At 46.7% G+C, this 23770-nt stretch overlaps 1 protein-coding gene across 1 annotated transcript in view; it reads right to left on the minus strand.

Annotated features, from left to right (window-relative positions):
• CPAMD8 (C3 and PZP like alpha-2-macroglobulin domain containing 8) overlaps positions 1 to 23770 on the minus strand; it is a 133978-nt gene that overhangs the window by 62744 nt on the left and 47464 nt on the right. Inside the window, exons 15-19 of the mRNA XM_032170053.2 lie at positions 22295 to 22467; positions 20927 to 21076; positions 20025 to 20186; positions 16076 to 16218; positions 2997 to 3059 (exon numbers count right to left, since the gene is read on the minus strand). Of these exons, the coding sequence (XP_032025944.1) occupies positions 2997 to 3059; positions 16076 to 16218; positions 20025 to 20186; positions 20927 to 21076; positions 22295 to 22467 (691 nt within the window). The remainder of the gene's footprint in view (positions 1 to 2996; positions 3060 to 16075; positions 16219 to 20024; positions 20187 to 20926; positions 21077 to 22294; positions 22468 to 23770) is intronic.

Consider the following 23770-nt stretch of genomic DNA (forward strand, 5'->3'; position numbering starts at 1 on the left):
GATGAACCTTGAGGACACTATGCTCATTGAAATAAGCCAGTCATAAAATGACAAATACTACATGATTCCACTTATAGGCGGTCCCTAGAATAGTCAAACTCAGAGACAGAAGGGGTTGTTGCTAAGAGCTGGGGGAAGGGAGGAGAGGGGAGTGAGTGTTTAATGGGACAGAGTGTCAGTTTTGTAAGATGAAAGGAGTCACAGAAATGGGTGGTGGTGATATTTGCACAATAACATGAGTGTCCTTAATACCACTGAACTATACACTTAAAAATGGTTAAGATCATACATTTTATGTTAAGTATTTCACCATAATTTTTTAAACCAATTCATTTTTGAATCATTTTCCCTTTTTGAGACAACGTCTCACTCTGTAGCCCAGGCTGGAGTGCAGTGGTGCGATTTCGTGTCACTGCAGCCTCAACCTCCTGGGCTCAAGCGATCCTCCCACTTCAGCTTCTCAAGTAGCTGGGACCACAGGCATGTGCCACCACACCTGGCTAATTTAAAAATTTTTTTTTAGAGATGGGGCCTTGCTATGTTGCCCAAGCTGGTCTTGAACTCCTGGGCTCCAGCAAACCTCCCGCCTGGGCCTCCTAAAGTGCTGTGATTACAGGCATAAGCCACCATACCCCACCTTTAAACGGGTGTGGTTTAAAAGAGAGCTGACCAGTCCCCTTTTGGGTCCAGCAGGAACCTCCTCCCTGGTCTCAGATCTGTGCCCCCTGATTCATCCTTGCTCCAGCCAACAAGAGAGGAGAGAGAACATCCCAAATCCTAAATCCCGAATCCCTGGCTCCATCCCTGGCTCTCCACACCTGCACCCCCAACCCTACCCCAGCACAGCCCACATGGTCTCATACCCTCTGCATCCTCCTCAGCTCCTTCCATCTCATTTCAACCATGTGGAAATCCACCAGCCTCTCCTACTTTGCAGCATTTGCTGCACCCTTCCCTTTCTTGCTTATTCATATGGTGGGACTCAGCTTGGGCCCTACATTGAGGACCCTCTCTGGCTTTTCCAAAGGATTCCACCATCTTTCTCTGCCTCCCAAGCTCCATGCCCTGCCTTCCAGGAGAAGATTAACCCCACTGCACCATGATGGCTCTTTAGGCACCTGTCTACTCTAGCTACAATGAAAATGTTATGAGTGCTGGGACTCTGTCTGCCTTATTCAAGGGACTATCCTTAACATCAGAAACATCCGGGCCAGAAGCAGTGGCTCACACCTGTAATTCTAGCACGTTGAGAGGCCAAGACAGGAAGATCACTTGAGGCCAGGAGTTTCAGACCAGCCTGGGCAACATACAGAGACCCCATCTCTATGAAATAATTTTTTTTTTTTTTGAGACGGAGTCTCGGTCTGTCACCCAGGCTGGAGTGCAGTGGTGCAATCTCGGCTCACTGCAAGCTCTGCCTCCCGGGTTCACACCATTCTCCTGCCTCAGCCTCCCAAGTAGCTGGGACTACAGGCGCCTGCCACCACGTCTGGCTAATTTTTTGTATTTTTAGTAGATACGGGGTTTCACTGTGTTGGCCGGAATGGTCTAGATCTCCTGACCTCAAGATCTGCCCCCCTCAGCCTCCCAAAGTGCTGGGATTACAGGAGTGAGCCACCGTGCCTAGCCAAAATAATTTTTTTAAATGAAAATTAGCCAGGTGTGTTGGTGCATGCCTGTAGTCCCAGCAACTCGGGAGGCTGAGGTGGGAGGATAGCTTGAGCCCAGGAGTCTGAGGCTGCGGTAAGCTATGATGCCTGGGTGACAGAGCGAGATCCCAACTCTAATAAATAAAGTAAAATAAAATAAAAATAATTTTTTTTTTGAGATGGAGTCTTGCTCTGTTGCCCAGGCTGGAGTGCAGTGGCGCCATCTCGGCTCACTGCAACCTCCGCCTCCTGGGTTCACGCCACTCTCTTACCTCAGCCTCCCGAGTAGCTGGGACTACAGGCGCCCACCACCATGCCCGGCTATTTTTTGCATTTTTAGTAGAGATGAGGTTTCACCATGTTAGCCAGGATGGTCTCGATCTCCTGACCTCGTCATCCACCCGCCTTGGCCTCCCAAAGTGCTGGGATTACAGGCGTGAGCCACCGCACCCAGCCCTAATAAAAATAAATTGAAAAAAATGTTTAACAATAAAAAAAGCTCTCGCCAGACATCCAGAAAGTAGATACATTTGAATGATGATGGACAGATAGCCTGTCTTACAGCTGGGCCCCCAGAGCAAAACACAGTGACCTGGATGTGTTCTGATCAGCAGTCAAACCTTCCCATGATGAGGACATGCACATCCCCCAAAGCAGCCTGAGGGGCCCCCAGCTACATGCCTGGCTCTGCCAAGCACTTGCTACAGCACCGTGTGCCTGGAAGAAGGGCATGGCTCCAGCAGTCAGCCCACCTGCTGGCCCGGGCTGGACCAAGAGTCAGTTTTCATGCCAAACTGGTTTGCCGGGGCACGCCACTGCAACTTTTTACTAGTGTCATTGGTGCTCTAATGCTGAGCATTGCAAGAAAAAAAGTCAATTGCATCTAGCAGAAAAGGGGTGCCTGCACTCCTGCTTCAAAGAGAACTAAACGGGGGAAAAATGCAGAAAGGAAATGTGTTGAGAAAGGCATCCTGTTTTTTGAGCAAGAGCTGTAGTCCCCCAAGGAGCAAGGAGTGGGGGGTAGGTGGAATCAAGTTCATGTTCCAGGGAGCTGTAATCATTTTAATGAGTTCGTTATACAAACAGAGCAGATAGAGTTACCCCAAGAGGGAGTTGTAAGAGGCACAAAGCCCTTGCATTTCATATTTCACAGGCAAACGTCCAAATGTGCAGTGGGACTCAAGGCTGGCTTCATGGCTTGAAGTTTTATGTGTTAGAAAAAGATGCCCAGTGTCTTACTCAGATGTTGGTATCAGGCCTGCCCGTCCCACCAGGGGTTCTCTGGACTCACATGAGTGCCTTTCAGTCAACCGGCAAAGTCAGCACAGAAAAGAAATCTTAATGTACCTGATGTTGAGACAATGCCAAATCCATGTTTCGGGGAAGAAAGTCCTTTTTCTCTTCTCTGTTCTATGAAAATAAAAAAAGAAATGATTAAGGTTTCATGAACATAACAAATCTTATGTGAACCTAGCAGCTTCTCATTCTATTTGATCAGATATAACGTGTTAATTTATTTTACCTGGAAGGGTTAACATTGTACTTCACTGGGATATAACATGTTAATTCTCTTACCTGGCAGGGTTAACAATCTACTTGATAAGGACATAACTTGTTTTTTAAAAACTTTAGGTTCACAAGTACATGTGCAGGTCTGTTACATAGGTAAACGTGTCATGGGGGTTTGTTGTACAGATTATTTCATCACCCAGATACTAAGCCTAGTGCCCAATAGTTATTATTTCTGATCCTGTCTTCCCATCCCCTATCCTCAAGTAGACCTGTGTCTGTTCCCCCTTTTGTGTCCATGTGTTCTCATCATTTAGCTTCCACTTATGAGAACATGCAGTATTTGGTTTTCTGTTCCAGCATTAGTTTGCTAAGGATAATGGCCTCCAGCTCCATCCATGTTTCCACAAAAGACATGATTTTGTTCTTTTTTATGGCTGCATAGTATTCCATGGTATTTATGTACCACATTTTGTTCATCCAATCTGTCATTGATGAGCATTTAGGTTGATTCCAGGTCTTTGCTATTGTAAATAGTGCTGCAGTGAACGTTTGTGTGCATGTGTCTTTATGGTAGAATGATTTATATTCCTTTGAGTGTATACTCAGTAATGGGATTGCTGGCTCAAATGGTGGTTCTGTTTTTAGCTCTCTGAGGAATCACCACACTGCTTTCCACAATGGTTGAACTAATTTACACTCCCATCAACTGTGCATAAGCATCCCCTTTTCTCCACTACCTCACCCACATCTGTTATTTTTTTACTTTTTTTTTTTTTTTTGAGATGGAGTTTCCTTCTGTCACCCAGGCTGGAGTGCAATGGCACGATCTCAGCTCACTGCAACTTCTGCCTCCCAGGTTCAAAAGATTCTCCAGCCTCAGCTTCCCGAGTAGCTAGGATTACAGGCACCTGCCATTACACCCAGCTAATTTTGTATTTTTAGTAGAGACAGGGTTTTACCATGTTGGTCAGGCTGGTCTTGAACTCCCAACCTCAGGTGATCCACCTGCCTCTGCCTCCCAAAGTTCTGGATTACAGGCATGAGCCACTGCGCCCAGCTTATTTGTTGACTTTTTAATAATGGCCATTCTGACTGGCATAAGATGGCATCTCATTGTGGTTTTGATTTGCATTTCCTTTTTTTTTTTTTTTTTTGAGACAGAGTCTCACTCTGTCACCCAGGCTGGAGTGCAGTGGTGCAATCTCTGCTCACTGCAACCTCCACCTCCCAGGTTCAAGTGATTCTCGTGCCTCAGCATCCTGAATTACACCTGGAATTGCAGGTGTGCCACCACGCCCGTCTAATTTTTGTATTTTTAGTAGAGATGGAGTTTTGTCATGTTGACCAGGCTGGTCTCAAACTCCCAACTTCAAGTGATCCACCTGCCTCGGCCTCCCAAAGTGCTGGGATTACAGCTGTGGGCCACTGTGCCTGGCCTGATTTGCATTTCTCTAGTTCAGTGACATTGAGCTTTTTTTCATATGCTTGTTGGCTGCATGCATATTTTCTTTTTTTTTTTTTTTTTTTCGAGATGGAGTCTCTCTCTGTTGCCCAGACTGGAGTGCAATGGCACAATCTCGGTTCACTGCAGCCTCCGCCTCCCAGGTTCAAGCGATTCTGCTGCCTCAGCCTCCCGAGTAGCTGGGATTACAGGCGTCCACCACCATATCTGGCTAATTTTTGTATTTTTAGTAGAGATGAGGTTTCACCATATTGGCCAGGCTGGTCTCGAACTTCTGACCTTGTGATCCACCCACCTCAGCCTCCCAAAGTGCTGGTATTACAGGCGTGAGCCACCACGCCCGGCTGCATGTGTGTCTTCTTTGAAAAGTGTCTGTTCAAGGATGTAATTTGTTAATTCTTTTACCTGGCAGGGTTAACATTCTACTTAAGAATAGTAGAAGCAAGGTATCAAAGGCTTGGCAGAGTCCATCTTTAAACAGTCGTGCCTACTCTCCTGGATGCAGAAGGGATAAAGGCCTGCAGGGGCCACCCTATGTCCCTCCCTTTGCTAATTTCCCTCCCTGGGTTTTACCACATTCATCCTCGTCATCACACTGAACTCTCCACCTCCTGCTCACTCATCCTCTGTTTCCTAAGGAGTGCCTTCATGCATTCTTGTTTGAGCCTCAGAAGCCTCACAGTTCACCCTCCTCAAAGGCTGCTCCTTCTCCTTTCTCAAAAAAAAAAAAGGCTTCTCAAAATTTGGCAAAAATAAAGATGCTCCTATCCTTTCAACCATCAACACCTCTCCTAGGAGCAGACCCTGGAAACAACCACAGACATGTGTGCAAAGACAGAGAGATGGAGTGGTTCATCGTGGCACTATGAAAATTAGCAAATAGTCCAAATCTCCATCATTAGGAGGACTGGCTAATCAAATGATAGTATATTCATTGGTGGACTATTATATATTTGCAAAAACAAAGAGTGAGGTAAACATGCATTTACTGATATGGATTGATTTCCAAGACTTATCGTTAACTTTCAAAAGAAATGTACAAAATGACATTATGGTATTCTTCTATTTGTTTTTTTTTAATCCTACATATGCACAGAAGAATATCTAAGAAATTATTCACGCTGGGAACAATGGCTCACACCTGTAATCCCAGCACTTCGGGAGACTGAGGTGGGTGGATCACTGGAGGTCAGGAGTTCGAGACCAGCCTGGCCAACATGGTGAAACCCCCTCTCTACTAAAAATACAAAAATTACCCGGGTTTGGTGGTGCAGGCCTGTAATCCCAGCTACTCAGAAGGCTGAGACAGGAGTATCACTTGAACATGGAAGGCAGTGAGCTGAGATCCCAGTACCACACTCCAGCCTGGGCAACAGAGTGAGACTCCTCCTCAAAAAAAAAAAAAAAATTATTCAGCATGATTGCTTCTGAAGAAGGGAATGGAGGGTCTGGGGGTGGGAAGGAGACTTAAATTTCATTATATATCCTCTTCTACTGCTTGAAAAAAATGTTAACCATATTTACATGGTTAAAAAAATACGTTGGGGCCATTCCAAGATGGCCAAATAGGAACAGCTCCAGTCTGCAGCTTCCAGTGTGATCGACACAGAAGACAGGTGATTTCTGCATTTCCAACCGAGGTACCTGGTTCATCTCATTGGACTGGTTGGACAGTGGGTACAGCCCATGAAGGATGAGCCAAAGTAGGGTGGGGTGTCACCTTACCCGGGAAGCACAAAGGGTCAGGGGATTTCCCTTTCCTAGCCAAGGGAAGCCGGGACAGACTGCACCTGGAAAAACAGGACACTCTCGCCCAAATACTGAGCTTTTCCCATGTTCTTAGCAATCAGCAGACCAGGAGATTCTCTCCCGTGCCTGGCTGGGTGGGTCCCACGCCCATAGAGCCTTGCTCACTGCTAGCGCAGCAGTCTGAGATCGAACTACCAGGTGGCAGCCTGGTTGGGGGAGGGACGTCCACCATTGCTGAGGCTTGAGTAAGTAAACAAAGTGGCTGGGAAGCTTGAACTGGGCGGAGCCCACTGCAGCTCAGCAAGGCCTACTGCCACTGTAGACTCCACCTCTGTGAGCAGGGCATAGCTGAACAAAAGGCAGCAGACAGTTTCTGCAGATTTAAACATCCCTGTCTGACAACCCTGAAGAGAGCAGTGGTTCTCCCAGCATGGCATCTGAGCTCTGAGAACAGACAGACTGCCTCCTCAAGTGGGTCCCTGACCCCCATGTAGCCTAACTGGGAGACACCTCCCAGTAGGGGCCGACAGACACCTCATATAGGCGGGTGCCCCTCTGGGATGAAGCTTCCAGAGGAAGGATCAGGCAGCAATATTTGCTGTTCTGCAATATTTGCTGTTCTGCAGCCTCCACTGGTGATATGCAGGCAAACAGGGTCTGGAGTGGACCTCCACCAAACTCCAACAGACCTGCAGCTGAGAGACCTGACTGTTAGAAGAAAAACTGACAGGAATAGCATCAACATCAACAAAAAGGACATCTACACCAAAGCCCCATCTGTAGGTCACCAACATCAAAGACCAAAGGTAGATAAAACCACAAAGATGGGGAGAAGCCAGAGCAGAAAAGCTGATAATTCTAAAAACCTGAGCGCCTCTTCTCCTCCAAAGGATAGTAGCTCCTTGCCAGCAATGGAACAAAGCTGGACGGAGAATGACTTTGACAAACTGACAGAAGTAGGCTTCAGAAGGTCGGTAATAACAAACGTCTCTGAGCTAAAGGAGCACGTTCAAACCCATTGCAAGGAAGCTAAAAACCTTGAATAAAGGTTAGATGAATGGCTAACTAGAATAAACAGCATAGAGAAGACCTTAAATGACCTGATGGAGCTGAAAACCATGACACGAGAACTTTGTGACACAGGCACAAGCTTCAATAGCCGATTCGATCAAGTAGAAGAAAGGGTATCAGTGACTGAAGATCAAATTAATGAAATAAAGCAAAAAGACAAGGTTAGAGAAAAAAGAGTAAAAAGAAATGAACAAAGCCTCCAAGAAATATGAGACTATGTGAAAAGACCAAATCTACGTTTGATAGGTGTACCTGAAAGTGATGGAGAGAATGGAATCAAGTTGGAAAACACTCTTCATGATATTATCCAGGAGAACTTCCCCAACCTAGCAAGGCAGGCCAACATTCAAATTCAGGAAATAAAGAGAACACCACAAAGATATTCCTCAAGAAGAGCAACCCCGAGACACATAATTGTCAGATTCACCAAAGTTGAAATGAAGGAAAAAATGTTAAGAGAAGCCAGAAAGAAAGGTCGGGTTAACCACAAAGGGAAGCCCATCGGACTAACAGATCTCTTGGCAGAAACTCTACACAAGTCAGAAGAGAGTGGGGGCCAATATTCAACATTCTTAAAGAAAAGAATTCTCAATCCAGAATTTCATATCCAGCCAAACTAGCTTCATAAGTGAAGGAGAAATAAAATCCTTTACAGACAAGCAAATGCTGAGAGATTTTGCCACCACCAGGCCTGCCTTTCAAGAGCTCCTGAAGGAAGGACTAAGCATGGAAAGAAACAAACAGTACCAGCCACTGCAAAAACATGCCAGATTGTAAAGACCACCGATGCTATGAAGAAACTGCATCAATTAATGGGCAAAATAAGCAGCTAACATCATAATGACAGGATCAAATTCACACATAACAATATTAATCTTAAATGTAAATGGGCTAAATGCCCCAATTAAAAGACACAGACTGGCAAATTGGAAAATGAGTCAAGACCCGTCAGTGTGCTGTATTCAGGAGACCCATCTCATGTGCAGAGACACACATAGTCTCAAAATAAAGGGATGGAGGAAGATCTAACAAGCAAATGGAAAGCAAAAAAAAGGCAGGGGTTGCAATCCTAGTCTCTGATAAAACACTTTAAACCAACAAAGATCAAAAGAGACAAAGAAGGCCATTACATAATGGTAAAGGAATCAATTCAACAAGAAGAGCTAACTATCCTAAATATATATGCATGCAATATAGGAGCACCCAGATTCATAAAGCAAGTCCTTAGAGACCCTACAAAGAGACTTAGACTCCCACACAATAATAATGGGAGACTTTGACACCCCACTATCAATATTAGACAGATCAATGAGACAGAAGGTTAACAAGGATATTCAGGACTTGAACTCAGTTCCGCACCAAGCAGACCTAATAGACATCTACAGAACTCTCCACCCTAAATCAACAGAATATACATTCTCTCAGCACTACATCACACTTATTCTAAAATTGACCACATAATTGGAAGTAAAGCACTCCTCAGCAAACGTAAAAGAACAGAAATCACAACAAACTGTCTGTCAGACCACAGCACAATCAAATTAGAACTCAGGATTAAGAAACTCACTCAAAACCACACAACAACATGGAAACTGAACAACCTGCTCCTGAATGACTACTGGGTAAATAACAGAATGAAGGCAGTAATAAAGATGTTCTTTGAAACCAATGAGAACAAAGACACAACATACCAGAATCTCTGGGACACATTTAAAGCAGTGTGTAGAGGGAAATTTACAGCACTAATTGCCCACAAGAGAAAGCAGGAAAGATCTAAAATCGACACCCTAACATCACAATTAAAAGAACTAGAGAAGCAAGAGCAAACAAATTCAAAAGCTAGCAGAAGGCAAGAAATAACTAAGATCAGAGCAGAACTGAAGGAGATAGAGACACAAAAAACCCTTCAAAAAATCAATGAATCTAGGAGCTGGTTTTTTGAAAAGATCAACAAAATTGATAGACCACTAGAAAGATTAATAAAGAAGAAAAGAGAGAAGAATCAAATAGACGCAATAAAAAATGATAAAGGGGATATCACCACCAATCCCACAGAAATATAAACTACCATCAGAGAATACTATAAACACCTCTACGCAAATAAACCAGAAAATCTAGAAGAAATTGATAAATTCCAGGACACATACACCCTCCCAAGACTAAACCTGGAAGAAGGTGAATCTCTGAATAGGCCAATAACAGGCTCTGAAATTGAGGCAATAATTAATAGCCTACCAACCAAAAAAAGTCCAGGACCTGACCTGGCACAGTGGCTCATGCCTGTAATCCCAGCACTTTGGGAGGCCGAAGCGGGTAGATCATGAGGTCAGGAGTTCAAGACCAGCCTGGCCAAGATGGTGAAACCTTGTCTCTACTAAAATAAAAATGCAAAAAAGTTAGCTGGGTGTGGTCGTGGGCCCTTGTAATCCTGGCTACGCATGAGGCTGTGGTAGAGAATTGCTTGAACCCACAAGGTGGAGGTTGCAGTGAGCTGAGATCACGCCACTGCACTCCAGCCTGGGTGACAGAGCGAGACCATGTCTCGAAAAAAAAAAAAAGTCTGTCAAAAAGTCCAGGACCAGAAGGATTCACAGCTGAATTCCACCAGAAGTACAAAGAGGAGCTGATAATATTCCTTCTGAAACTATTCTAATCAATAGAAAAAGAAGGAATCCTCCCTAACTCATTTTATGAGGCCAGCATCATCCTGATACCAAAGCCTGGCAGAGACACAACAAAAAAAAGATAATTTTAGACCAATATCCTTGATGAACATCGATGCAAAAATTCCTCAATAAAATACTGGCAAACAAAATCCAGCAGCACATCAAAAAGCTTCTTATCCACCACAATCAAGTCGGCTTCAACTCTGGGATGAAAAGGCTGGTTCAACGTACACGAATCAATAAACGAAATCCATCACATAAACAGAACCATTGACAAAAACCACACGATCATCTCAATAGATGCAAAAAAGGTCTTCGGGCCACGCACGGTGGCTCACACCTGTAATCCTAGCACTTTGGGAGGCCGAGGCAGGCAGATCACAAGGTGAGGAGATCGAGACCATTCTGGCTAACATGGTGAAACCCTGTCTCTACTAAAAATACAAAAAATTAGCTGGGCGTAGTGGCGGGCACCTGCAGTCCCAGCTACTCAGGAGGCTGAGGCAGGAGAATGGTGTGAACCCAGGAGGCAGAGCTTGCAGTGAGCCAAGATCGCACCACTGCACTCCAGCCTGGGAAACAGAGTGAGCGAGACTCCATCTCAAAAAAAAAAAAAAAGGTCTTCGACAAAATTCAACAGCCCTTCATGCTAAAAACTCTCAATAAACTAGGTATTGATGGAATATATCTCAAAATAATAAGGGCTATTTATGACAAACCCACAGCCAATATCATGCTGAATGGGCAAAAACTGGAAGCATTCCCTTTGAAAACTGGCACAAGACAATGATGCCCTCTCTCACCACTCCTATTCAACATAATGTTGGAAGTTCTGGCCAGGGCAATCAGGCAAGAGAAAGAAATAAAGGGTATTCAATTAGGAAAAGAGGAAGTCAAATTGTCCCTGTTTGCAGATGACATGATTGTATATCTAGAAAACCCCATCATCTCAGCCCAAAACCTCCTTAAGCTGATATGCAACTTCAGCAAAGTCTCAGGATACAAAATCAATGTGCAAAAATCACAAAAATCCTATACACCAATTAACAGACAGAGAGCCAAATCATGAGTGAAATCCCATTCACAATTGCTACAAAGAGAATAAAATACCTAGGAATCCTAGGAATCCAGCTTAACAAGGGATGTGAAGGACCTCTTGAATGAGAACTACAAACCACTGCTCAATGAAATAAAAGAGGACACAAACAAATGGAAGAACATTCCATGCTAATGGATAAGAAGAATCAATATAGTTAAAATGGCCATACTGCCCAAGGTAATTTATAGATTCAATGCCATCCCCATCAAGCTACCAATGACTTTCTTCACAGGATTGGAAAAAAACTACTTTAAAGTTCATATGGAATCAAAAAGAGCCCACATTGCCAAGACAATCCTAAGCAAAAAGAACAAAGCAGGAGGCATAACGATACCTGAGTTCAAACTATACTACAAGGCTACAGTAACCAAAACAGCATGGTACTGGTACCAAAACAGATGTATAGACCAATGGAACAGAACAGAGGCCTCAGAAATAACTCCACACATCTACAACCATCTGATCTTTGACAAACCTGACAAAAACAAGAAATGGGGAAAGGATTCCCTATTTAATAAATGGTTCTGGGAAAATTGGGTAGCCATATATAGAAAGCTGAAACTGGATCCCTTCCTTACACTTTATACAAAAATTAATTCAAGACAGATTTAAGACTTAAATGTTAGACATAAAACCATAAAAATCATGGAAGAAAACCTAGGCAATACCATTCAGGACATAGGCATGGGCAAGGACTTCATGACTAAAACACCAAAAGCAATGGCAACAAAAGCCAAAATAGACAAATGGGATCTAATTAAAGAGCTTCTGCATGGCAAAAGAAACTACCATCAGAGTGAACAGGCAACCTACAGAATGGGAGAAAATTTTTGCAATCTACCCATCTGACAAAGGGCTAATATCCAAAATCTATAAATAACTCAAACAAATTTACAAGAAAAAAACAACCCCATCAAAAGTGGGCAAAGGATATGAACAGACACTTCTCAAAAGAAGACATTTATGCATCCAACACATGAAAAAATGCTCATCATCACTGGCCATCAGAGAAATGCAAATCAAAACCACAATGAGATACCATCTCACACCAATTAGAATGGCGATCATTAAAATGCCAGGAAACAATAGATGCTGGAGAGGATGTGGAGAAATAGGAATGCTTTTACACTGTTGGTGGGAGTGTAAATTAGTTCAATCATTGTGGAAGACAGTGTGGCGATTCTTCAAGGATCTAGAACTAGAAATACCATTTGACCCAGCAATCCCATTACTGGATATATACCCAAAGGATTATAAATTATGCTACTATAAAGACACATGCACACGTATGTTTATTGTGGCATGATTCACAATAGCAAAGACTTGCAACCAACCCAAATGTCCATCAATGATAGATTGGATTAAGAAAACGTGGCACATATACACCATGGAATACTACGCGGCCATAAAAAAGGATGAGTTCATGTCCTTTGCAGGGACATGGATGAAGCTGGAAACCATCATTCTCAGCAAACTATCACAAAGACAGAAAACCAAATACCACATGTTCTCACTCATAGGTGGGAACTGAACAATGAGAACACCTGGACACAGGGCAGGGAACATCACACTCTAGGGCCTGTTGGGGTGTGGGGGGCTGGGGGAGGGATAGCATTAGGAGTAATACCTAATGTAAATGATGAGCTGATGGGTGCAGCAAACCAACATGGCACATGTATACCTATGTATCAAACTTGCATGTTGTGCACATGTACCCTAGAACTTAAATTTTTTTTTTTTTTTTTTTTTTGAGACGGAGTCTCGCTCTGTCGCCCAGGCTGGAGTGCAGTGGCCCAATCTCGGCTCACTGCAAGCTCCGCCTCCCGGGTTCACGCCATTCTCCTGCCTCAGCCTCTCCGAGTAGCTGGGACTACAGGCGCCCGCCACCACGCCCGGCTAATTTTTTTGTATTTTTAGTAGAGACGGGGTTTCATCGTGGTCTCGATCTCCTGACCTCGTGATCCACCCGCCTCGGCCTCCCAAAGTGCTGGGATTACAAGCGTGAGCCACCGCGCCCGGCCTATAATTTTTTTAAAAAAAGAAAATACATATATAATTAAAAATATGTGGCCGGGTGTGGTGGCTCATGTCTGTAATCCCAGCACTTTGGGAGGCCGAGATGGGCAGATCATGAGGTCAGGAGATGGAGACCATCCTGGCTAACATGGTGAAACCCCATCTCTACTAAAAAATACAACAAAAATTAGCCAGGCATGGTGGTGGGCGCCTGTAGTCCCAGCTATTTGGGAGGCTGAGGCAGGAGAATGGCATGAACCCGGGAGGCAGAGCTTGTAGTAAGCCAAGATGGCGCCACTACACTCCAGCCTGGGCAACAGAGAGAGACTCTGTCTCACCAAAAAAAAAAAATGTATATATATATATACACACATATACATGTTGCTCTCAGAATAAGGATGTGTTTGTTCCAATTACAAAAAGGCATGGGCACCTGATTTTGAAGGCATTTCTTATGCCTTTCTCCACTGTGATTTACAATTGCCTTCATGGTTTTGAGTTTTGCAAACTGCTGCTTCTGTACCAGCTCCAAGACAAGCTCTCAGGGCTCATGCACGTGAGTGGGTCAGGGCCTCTGGGGTGGCTGCAAGCTGACAGAGGCCCTGGGGCCAGCATTCCAATCTTCCTCATCCAGTCACATCTTGAAAATGCTTCCATGTGTATCCAAACTACAGTATGAAGCCTAATCTGCCAATTCCCTGATTAGGAGTTGGGAAACTAGGAACCCTTTAGGCCTGCTAAACGTGTGGCCCCAGCAGGAAGAGCCTGGGAGACTGAAGCATCCAGGAATCACTGGGGAGGGGACGGAGGGGCACAAGAAGGTTCCTGTTTTATATAGAGAGGGCTTGAAAGATGGAGAACACTTCCATGGACAGGCTCATCAGGGCTGGCCACCAGATCAAGAGGTTTCCTGGACAGGTCATACCTCAAAAAGGGAATCATTCCACAAGTTAGAACCTATTTGGCGGTGAGCAATACTGGAAATACTTCATAGCACAATGTGACTGCAGCCAAAGCAGTACTCAGAGGAAAATTCATAATCCTCTAATGGCTTAAGTGTTTATATTTAGGCCGGGCACGGTGGCTCACGCTTGTAATCTCAGCACTGTGGGAGGCTGAGGCGGGCGGATACCACGGTGAAACCCACTCTACTAAAAAAAAAAAAATTAAGGCTGGTGGCGACCCAATATCCCACTACTGGAGAGGCTGAGGCAGGAGAAGGGATGAACCAGGGAGCGGACTGACAGGATTAGACCACTGCACTCACCTGGCGACAGACAACCCCCAAAAAAAAAAAAAAAAAATATTTATATATTTATTATTATTATTATTATTATTATTTTAAATGTCACTCAGGCTGGAGTGCAGTGGCACAATCACAGCTCACTGCAGCCTCAACCATCCCAGGCTCAAGCAATCCTCCAGTCTCAGCCTCCCAAGTAGCTGGGACTACAGGCATGAGCCACCACACATGGTTAATTTTTGTATTTTTTGTAGAGACAAGGTTTTTCCATGTGCCCAAGCTGGTCTCAAACTCCTAGGCTCAAGTGATCTGCCTGCCTTGGCCTTCCAAAGTGCTGGGGTTACAGGCATGAGCCACTGTGCCCAGCCAGTGTTTATATTTAAGATAAAAAAGACTGAAAAGTAATTATTTTGTGTCTAACTCATGACAGTAGAGTTGGAGAAGAAGGAGAAACAAAGTAGTAGGAAGAGGAGGGAAGGGTGGGAGGAAGGAGAAAGGACAAAATAAAGAACTCTCTAAACAGAGTCTCTGGGAGTTGGGAGATCAAGCCCCAGGTTCTCATCTTGCCTAGACCCATCTGTCCTCAGACAGGTCAGCTCTCCTGATTCATTTTCTATTCTTTTCCATATCCCTAATCCTGCGCACTGGGGCAGGGCCAAGAATTGGGTAGGGAGGAGGTATATGAAGCACTCAGTGTCCTAGCCTGCTATGCCAATGGCCCCCAGGGAACACTGGGCAATGTCTGGAGATAATTTTGGTTGTTACAACTGGGAAGGAGTGTGACTGACATCTAGTGGGTGGAGGTCAGGGATGCTGCTCAACACCCTACAGTGCAGAGGACACCCCTCACAGTGCACAGAATGATCCTACCCTGCAATGGACTCAATGTTTGCATCCCCCTGAAACTTCGTATGTTCAAATCTTAACCTCCAAGGTGATGGTGCTGAGGTGAAGCTTCTAGGGCATGATTAGGTTATGAAAGTGGAGTGCTCATGAATGACATTAGGGCCCTTATAAAAGGGACTCTAGGCCAGGTGCAGAGGCTCACACCTGTAATCCCAGCACTTTGGGAGGCTGCAGCAGGCAAATCACTTGAGGCCAGGAGTTCAAGACCAGCTTGGCCAACATGGTGAAACCCTGTCTCTACTAAAAATACAAAAATCAGCCAAGCATGGTGGCATGCCTGTAATCCCAGTGACTCAGTAGGCTGAGGCAGGAGAATCACTTGAACCTGGGAGGTGGAGGTTGCGGGGAGCCAACATCACACGACTGCATTCCAGCCTGGGAAACAGAGTGAGTGAGACTCCATCTCAAAAAAAAAAAAAAGGCTCCAGAGAGCTCCCTCACTCCTCCTGCCATATGAGGATACAGCAAAAAGGCAGAAGGCACCATCAATGAAGCAGGAAGTGAGCCCTCACCAGACACCAAATCTGCTGGTGCCCTGTTCTTGGACTTCCCAACCCCAAGAACCATGTGAAATAAATCTCAGTTGTTTATAAGCCACTCTGTCTGTGGTCTTCTGTTATAGCAGCCAGGAAGGACTAAGACAAGCCCCAAATGTCAATAGCACCAGAGTTAGAAAACCTTGCTCAACGTATAAGCTGTTACCTGGGGGGGTGCCTGGAAGGAGCCACTGCCACCAGGCTCCCTGTGTGGGGCTGGAAAGCAGGGACAGCCTCATCGGTGTAGAGGCCACCATCCTGCCGGTGGTTCAGGCTCACTCGGTCGGTCATCACCACCAGTCCCGTTTCCTAGGCAACAGACAACATCCAAACCATTGGTGGGGAAGTGGATGCTGACAGCCCCCAGAAGGATAAGGGAATGAGTCACCCTGTGGCCATTGTCCCAATATCACTTTTTGGCAGCCTTGGGGGCATCATTCTTTTTTTTGCCTTTTTGGGTTTTGTTTTGTTTTGTTTGTTTTTTGTTTTTTGTTTTTTGAGATGGAGTCTCGCTCTGTTGCCCAGGCTGGAGTGCAGTGGCATGATCTCGGCTCACTGCATGCTCTGCCTCCCAGGTTCAAGCCATTCTCCTATCTCAGCCTCCCAAGTAGCTGGGACTACAGGCACCTGCCACCATGGGGGCATCATTCTTTTACTCTGGGTTTGGTGGTACAGGCTGGGGAGAATATGGGACCCAGTGACCATCCGGGGTGGAGAAGAAGAGAGAACAGCACATTTGAACTGTGGAACCAAATCAGATGGTCCAAACACAAAAGGCCACGTGTTGTATGATTCCGTTAAGATGAAACGCCCAGAACAGGCAAATCCATAGAGACAAAAAGCAGATCGACTGGTGACTGCCAGGGGCTGAGGGAGGGGAAATGGGGAGTGATTGCTACTGGCGACAGGGTTTCCTTCTGGGGGATGAAATGCTCTGGAATTAGGTAGGGGTGGTGGTTGCATGGCACTGTGAATATAATAAATGCCACTGAATTATAAATGGTGAGTTTTATGTTATATGAATTTCATCTCAATTAGAAAAATCATGGCCAGGTGTGGTGGCACATGCCTGTAATCCCAGCACTTTGGGAGGCCAAGGTGGGAGGATCACTTGAGATCAGGAGTTCAAGACTAGCCTGGCCAACATGGTGAAACCCCATCTCTACTAAAAATACAAGAATTAGCCAGGCGTGGTGGTGGGCACCTGTAATCCCAGCTACTTGGGAGGCTGAGGCAGGAGAATCACTGGAACCCAGGAGGCAGAGGTTGCAGTGAGCCAAGATCACACCACTGCACTCCAGCCTGGGTGATAGAGCAAGACTCCGTCTCAGAAAAAAAAAAGGAAAAGAAAAGAAGGAAGGGGAAGGGGAGGGGAGGGCAGGGGAGGAAATGAGTTGGCGCAGTACTTGACCCCAACCAAGGACCAACTGTGGGATGCAATGATCTCTTTTATTAGTATTATTAGTATTAGTATTATTAGAGATGACCTCGCTCTGTGGTTCAGGCTGGGGTGCAGTGGTGCAATCATAGCTCACTGCAGCCTCAAACTCCCAGGCTCAAGCAATCCTCCCACCTCAGCCTCTTGAGTAGCTGGGACTAGAGGCATGCACCACCATGCCCGGCTATGCAATGACTCTTTTTATTATGTCCTCGTCATTGTACTAATTACTGGGAGCAACTGGATTTGAAAGAAGACTCACTCTAGCCTGGGCTGACTTGGATTTGTGAATAAGAAATTTAAACCCAGTTCTTTTGAATCAAAGGCGTCACCTCTGACTTCCAGAAGGGACCTGGGGTTCAAACTGTCAGGCAGTTCACATAATCATAACTGAAATTTTATTTTTCAAAAAAAAAGAAAAGGTTTATTTTGCCAGGTGCAGTGGTGCATGTCTGTAATCCCAGCACTTCGGGAGGCTAAGGCGAGTGGATCCATTGAGCCCAGGAGTTCGAGACCAGCCTGGGCAACATGGTGAAACCCCATCTCTACAAATATAAAAAAATTAGCGAGGCATGATGGTGTGTGTCTGTGGTCCCAGCTACTCAGGAGGCTGAGGCGGGAGGATCACTTGAGCCCAGGAGGTCAAGACTTCAGTGAGCTGAGATTATGCCACTGCATACCAGCCTGGGTGACAAAGTGAGACCTTGTCTCAAAAAAAGAAACAAAAAAGGTTTTTTTGTTTTTGTTTTTTTGTTTTGTTTTGTTTTGTTTTTGTTTTGTTTTAGCAAATAGAACTGTGGGAACTAGGTGGCAGGCATGTGGGTATTTGTTGTCTAATTCGCTCAACTTTTCTGCATGTTTGGAAAATTTCATGATAAAAGCAGCACAGGTCGGGGAGGAAAGGATGCCTTTGAAATATTATTTATTTATTTTTTTGAGACAGAGTCTCACTCTACCATCCAGGCTGGAGGGCAGTGGCATGATCACTGTAACCTCCGCCTCCCAGTTCCAGAGATTCTCTTGCCTTAGCCTCCCGAGTAGCTGGGATTACAGGCGCCCACCACCACACCTGGCTAATTTTTGTATTTTTAGTAGAGATGGGGTTTCACCATGTTGATCAGGCTGGTCTCGAACTCCTGACTTCAGGTGATCCACCTGCCTTGGCCTCCCAAAGTGCTGGGATTACAGGCGTGAGACACCACACCTGGCCAGAAATATGTTTTAAAGCTGAAATGAAAGGTTCCCTCCAACAGGACATGCATTTGAGTGGAGACCTCCAGCACCCTAAGGTGTGACCCTGAAGGGCAAAGCATGCTCCCATTTCAATCCCTTTCTATCTATATCACATCATGACAACGTCCGGAGATGGGCACCTGATAGCATTAGCCCCCTTTTTTTTTTTTTTTTTGAGACGGAGTCTCGCTCTGTCACCTGGCTGGAGTGCGGTGACGTGATCTCTGCTCACTGCAACCTCCACCTCCCGGGTTCAAGTGATTCTCCTAACTCAGCCTCCCAAGTAGCTGGGACTACAGGCACGCACCACCACACCCAGCTAATTATTGTGTTTTTAGTGGAGACGGGGTTTCACCATGTTGGCCAGGATGGTCTCGATCTCTTGACCTTGTGATCTGCCCACCTTGGCCTCCCAAAGTGCTGGGATTACAGGCATGAGCCACCGTGCCCAGCCAGCATTAGCCCTTTTTTTTTTTTTTTTTTTTTTTTTTTTCCTGAGACGGAGTCTCGCTCGGTCGCCCAGGCTGGAGTGCAGTGGCACAATCTTGGCTCACTGCAAGCTCCGCCTCCCAGGTTCACGCCATTCTCCTGCCTCAGCCTCCCGAGTAGCTGGGACTACAGGCACCCCATTAGCCCTTTTTAAGATGGGTAAACTGGAGCCCTTGGCACAGTGGCTCATGCCTCTAATCCCAGCGACTGGGGAGGCTGAGGCAGGAGGATCACCTATGCAGTTCAGACCTCCTGCCACCTGGGAACACAGCCACCTCCTTCTGCTTGAAAGTTGCCAGACACACAACCAAGTTAACAAAAGCGAGGCAGAGCTAAGAGCTACTGGCACCCACAGCTCCCAATGAGAAGGTTTTCCTCGCAGCAAAGCATGTCAATGTCATAACACGTCCCATCACAAGTTCAAGTTACCCACTTGAACCTGACCGTTGACATGCATAACATTCTGCTCTCCACAGCTTTGCAAATTGGAAGGATCTACTTGTGAGCTTTCATTGGGGAGAAATGAAAAAGAAAAGTTTGGAAGGCTGGGCGCAATGGCTCATGCTTGTAATCCTAACACTTTGGGAAGTTGAGGCAGGAGGATTGCTTGAGGCCAGGAGTTTGACACTAGCCAGGGCCACATAGCAAGACCCCATCTCTACAAAAAAATAAAGTAAAATAAAATTAGCCATGTGTGGTGGCATGCACCTGTAGTTCCAGCTACTTGGGAGACTGAGGTGGGAGGATCACTTGAGCACAGGTGGTCGAGGCTGCAGTGAGCTATGATCGCACCACCGCACTCCAGCCTGGGCCACAGAGCGAGACCCCATCTCAAAAAAAAGAAAGAAAAGCTTCCAATTCTGTTTCCAACCTATTTCTGGATCTCCTAGACTCTTATTTCTAGGCAAGAGGACTTTAGAAGGGGGCAGAGGGATCTGAGACCACCTCTCCTTACGGTGAAGGCAAACCCAGAGTCCTTGGTGATGCCCCAAGGCCACGGGAAGACAGAGGAGCGCTGGCGTCGTTGGGCCGTCAGCCCAGCCCACCAAAAAGGACCATCCTCCCTGGACACGCCAAAGGAATCAGAAACATCATAATCTTCCAGTTCCTGGAAAACCTGCAGGCAAAGGGGGACAGAGACTGGTCAGCTGAAGTTTTCTTTACAACCCACACTGGCTCCTGTGGGTGTGGCATGCTCCCATCCCAACCTCTTTATCACATCATGACAACCTCCAGGAGATGGGCACTGGTAGCATCAGCCCATTTTCAGATGGGCAAACAGGAGCCAGGCACAGTGGCTCATGCCTCTAATCCCAGTCACTGGGGAGGCTGAAACAGGAGGCTGGCTTGAGCAAATGAGTTCGAGACCAGCCTGGGCTACACAGCAAGACCCTGCCCCTACAAAAGATAGAAAAAATTAGCCAAGCGTGGTGGTGCATGCCTGCAGCCCCAGCTACTCTGGAGGCTGAGGTGGGAGGATCGCTTAAGCCCAGGTGTTCGCTACAGTGAGCTATGATCATGCCACTGCACTCCAGCCCAGGCAACAGAGCAAGATCCCAACTCTAAAAATAATATAAAATAAGATGGGCAAATTGGAGCCAGAGAGAAGAGACCTGGCCCAATGTCATATTGCAAAAATCTGATAACCTTGACTCCCTGATCTTGCAACTGCACTAAAGCAGCAGCAAGGATTTATCAGACACCCATTAGGTTCCCTGAAAAATGAACCCGACGGAGAAAGCGAATCTGGATTCAAATGCCACTCTTCATTTATTGGAATGAGAGATGGGAAAGGGAGAGCAAGAGAAGGTAAGGCCCCGTGGAGGTCTAGAACCCAAGCCTGAGGGGTCTGCTCACCTGGGCAGGAGTCAGCCGGAACCCAGACCTGAGCAGGTAGACACTCTTATCAACTGCGGCGACGCACACACAGCTGCCCCTTGCAGCCCTGATCCGCAGGTCGACAACCTCCCCAGGTTGGGTCTCATTTGCTGAATACGTCACTGAAACCTTGGCGCAAATGCAGCAAGGGATAAGAAACTTGGTTCAGTTGGTTGGGAGTGGTGGCTCACGCCTGTAATCCCAATACTTTGGGAGGCTGAGGCGGGTGGATCACCTGAGGTCAAGAGTTCAAGACCAGCCTGGCCAACATGGTGAAACCCCCGTCTCTACTAAAAATACAAAATTTAGCTGGGCATGGTGGCAGGTGCCTGTAATCCCAGCTACTTAGGAGGCTGAGGCAGGAGAATTGCTTGAAGCCGGGAGACAGAGGTTGCAGTGAGCTGAGACAGTGCCGTTGCACCCCAGCCAGGGCAACAAGAGTGAAACTCCGTTTCAAACAATGAAAAAAAAGAAACTTGGTTCAATCCAGGTTTGGTCTAGTCCAGAGGCATCTCTTCTGCCCCATCCATGCACCCCCTGCCCACCAAGGAGAGTGGGTCTTTGCCAGCTCAGCTGGGAACCTGGCCTCGCTACCTGGGTAGAACTGGTCCCACACTGTGAAGGGCAGCTGGTCATTGTGCAGCGGACACAAAAAAGGGAACACAGAGGGACAGGGAGAGATGGGAAGGCAGGTGCTGGCAGACAGCATGTGGCAGTTTGTTTAGAAGTTGCAGGGAGGAGCCAGGCGCAGTGGCTCACACCTGTAATTCCAGCACTTCGGGAGGCTGAGGCGGGTGGATCACTTAAGGCCAGGATTTCAAGACCAGCCTGGCCAACATGGTGAAACCCCATCTCTACTAAAAATACAAAAATTAGCCAGATGTGGTGGCACATGCCTGTAGTCTCAGCTATTCAGGAGGCTGAGGCAGGAGAATTGCTTGAACCCGGGAGGCAGAGGCTGCAGTGAGCCGAGATCGTGCTACTGCACTCCAGCCTGGGCGACAGAGCTTGACTCCATCTCAAAATAATTATAATAATAATAAAAGTTGTTGCAGGGAGGGGGAGAGGAGGCTGAGGGTGCCGATGGAAACAAATGCTTCCCTTAAATCCTGAATTCAACAAAGGCAGAGAACAATTGATGGCTTTCCCTATGTGTTGTGAATGCAATCTCCTTTTGGGTGACTTTTGGAGATGCTTCAGTAAAGATGCAACTCATGTTCCCATAATTCCTTACATCATGCTGCGACACAACATGAGTCTCAGGTGTGCACAGACCCCCTGGCCAGCACCTTGGAGAAGCCCCGATGGCCCCTGGCTGTGTCCCAGGTTCAGTGCACGATGCTCTACCTGGTTTTCGAAGAAGGTCTCAACTGCAAACTGAAGATTGTCGGCGACCCCTTCTCCATTCTCCCTGACGTAGAAGACCAGCAGGCGACCAAGGGGGACCATGCTGGAGGTCACGGCCAGACGAACAGAGGTCACACACACGTCGACCTCAGCTGCTGGGGCTGGTGGGGGCTCTGAGGTGAGCAAAAGTAGAGAGAGGTGGTGAATTCTCTGCATCCGACATGCAACCTCAGCCATTCAGGCTCTGCCCCAATTTGCCCTGCGCTATACTCCTGTCTATGCATTGAGACCATGCATCTTTGGTTTTGAAATGCCCTTCCCAGGCTACATCCTTGGTCAATGCTGACTCTTCCTATTGACTCAGCTCTAGGGTCACCATGGGCTCCTACAGAGCAGGTTGGAATTTGCCTAGAATCATCCTCTCTGCCGGGGAACACGGTCCCTGCTCCCTAACCAGCCCTCTGCTTCCTCCGCGGACAGCAAAACCACCTTGGCTTGTCCAGGCAGCACCACTCCAGCTCCCCAGTGTGCCCCTGACCTCCAGTCCCTCCCTCTGATTGGCTCTGTCTTGCTGGGGTCTAGGGCCAGCAGACCCAGGCAGCCATTATTTGTTGACTTGAACCGAGTTCATACTGCCTTCCCTGTGGGTAAATGATCCTTAAAGGATAGAGGATTTTAGAAGCCTGTCCAGGCACTCCCAAATACTCTATGGCCAGAGAATGAGGGTAGAAAGTCTCCCAGTTCCAGAATGGGCCGTCTGTCAGCTGGTTCTGTGCAGAGCTCAGCGCAGCCAGTGGACAGGGATGGTAGGGGGAAGTGGGGACACAAGGAAACTCATGGCCAACAGGAGGAGGTGGGTACCCAATCGGCCTTGGGGTTCAAATCCTGGCTCTGGCCCCTCCTGGGCAATGGGAAAGTCCCTGAAACCCCCATCCCCAAGTCACAGCCCATTTATCTGCAGATGGACACAGTGGAACCACCACCATCCCAGGCTGCGGTGGGGTTAAATGGGGACAGATTGTGGGGAGTTCCAAGCCCAGGGCTGGCCCTGGACAAGGATTCCAGTGAGACATAAAGCCCCTGTTATTTCACCCAGAAAAGAAGACCAAGAGGATGAAGGTGCACCATGCCCAAAGCACGACTCTGGCCAGCAGTTCTCAACCAATGCAATTCTGCTACCCAGGGGATGCTGGCAATGTCTGCAGGCGTTTTTTGGTCATCATTGCTGGAGCGGATGCTACTGGCTTCCGGTGTGTAGAAGCCAGAGATGCTAGTCAGCATCCTACAGTGCATAGGATGGTCCCAAATGTTGACAGTGCAGAGGGTGAGAAAGCCTGCCTAAGAAAGAGGGATCTTCTCTGTCTGTCTATCTATCTATCCATCCATCCATCTATCTACTTATCTATCTATCCATCCATCCATCTCTTCATCCATCCACTATCTACCCATCCATCCACTCACCCACCATCCACCCTT

Source organism: Hylobates moloch, unplaced genomic scaffold (genome assembly GCF_009828535.3).
Source record: "Hylobates moloch isolate HMO894 unplaced genomic scaffold, HMol_V3 SCAFFOLD_12, whole genome shotgun sequence".
In the NCBI taxonomy this organism is placed as follows: Eukaryota; Metazoa; Chordata; class Mammalia; order Primates; family Hylobatidae; genus Hylobates; species Hylobates moloch.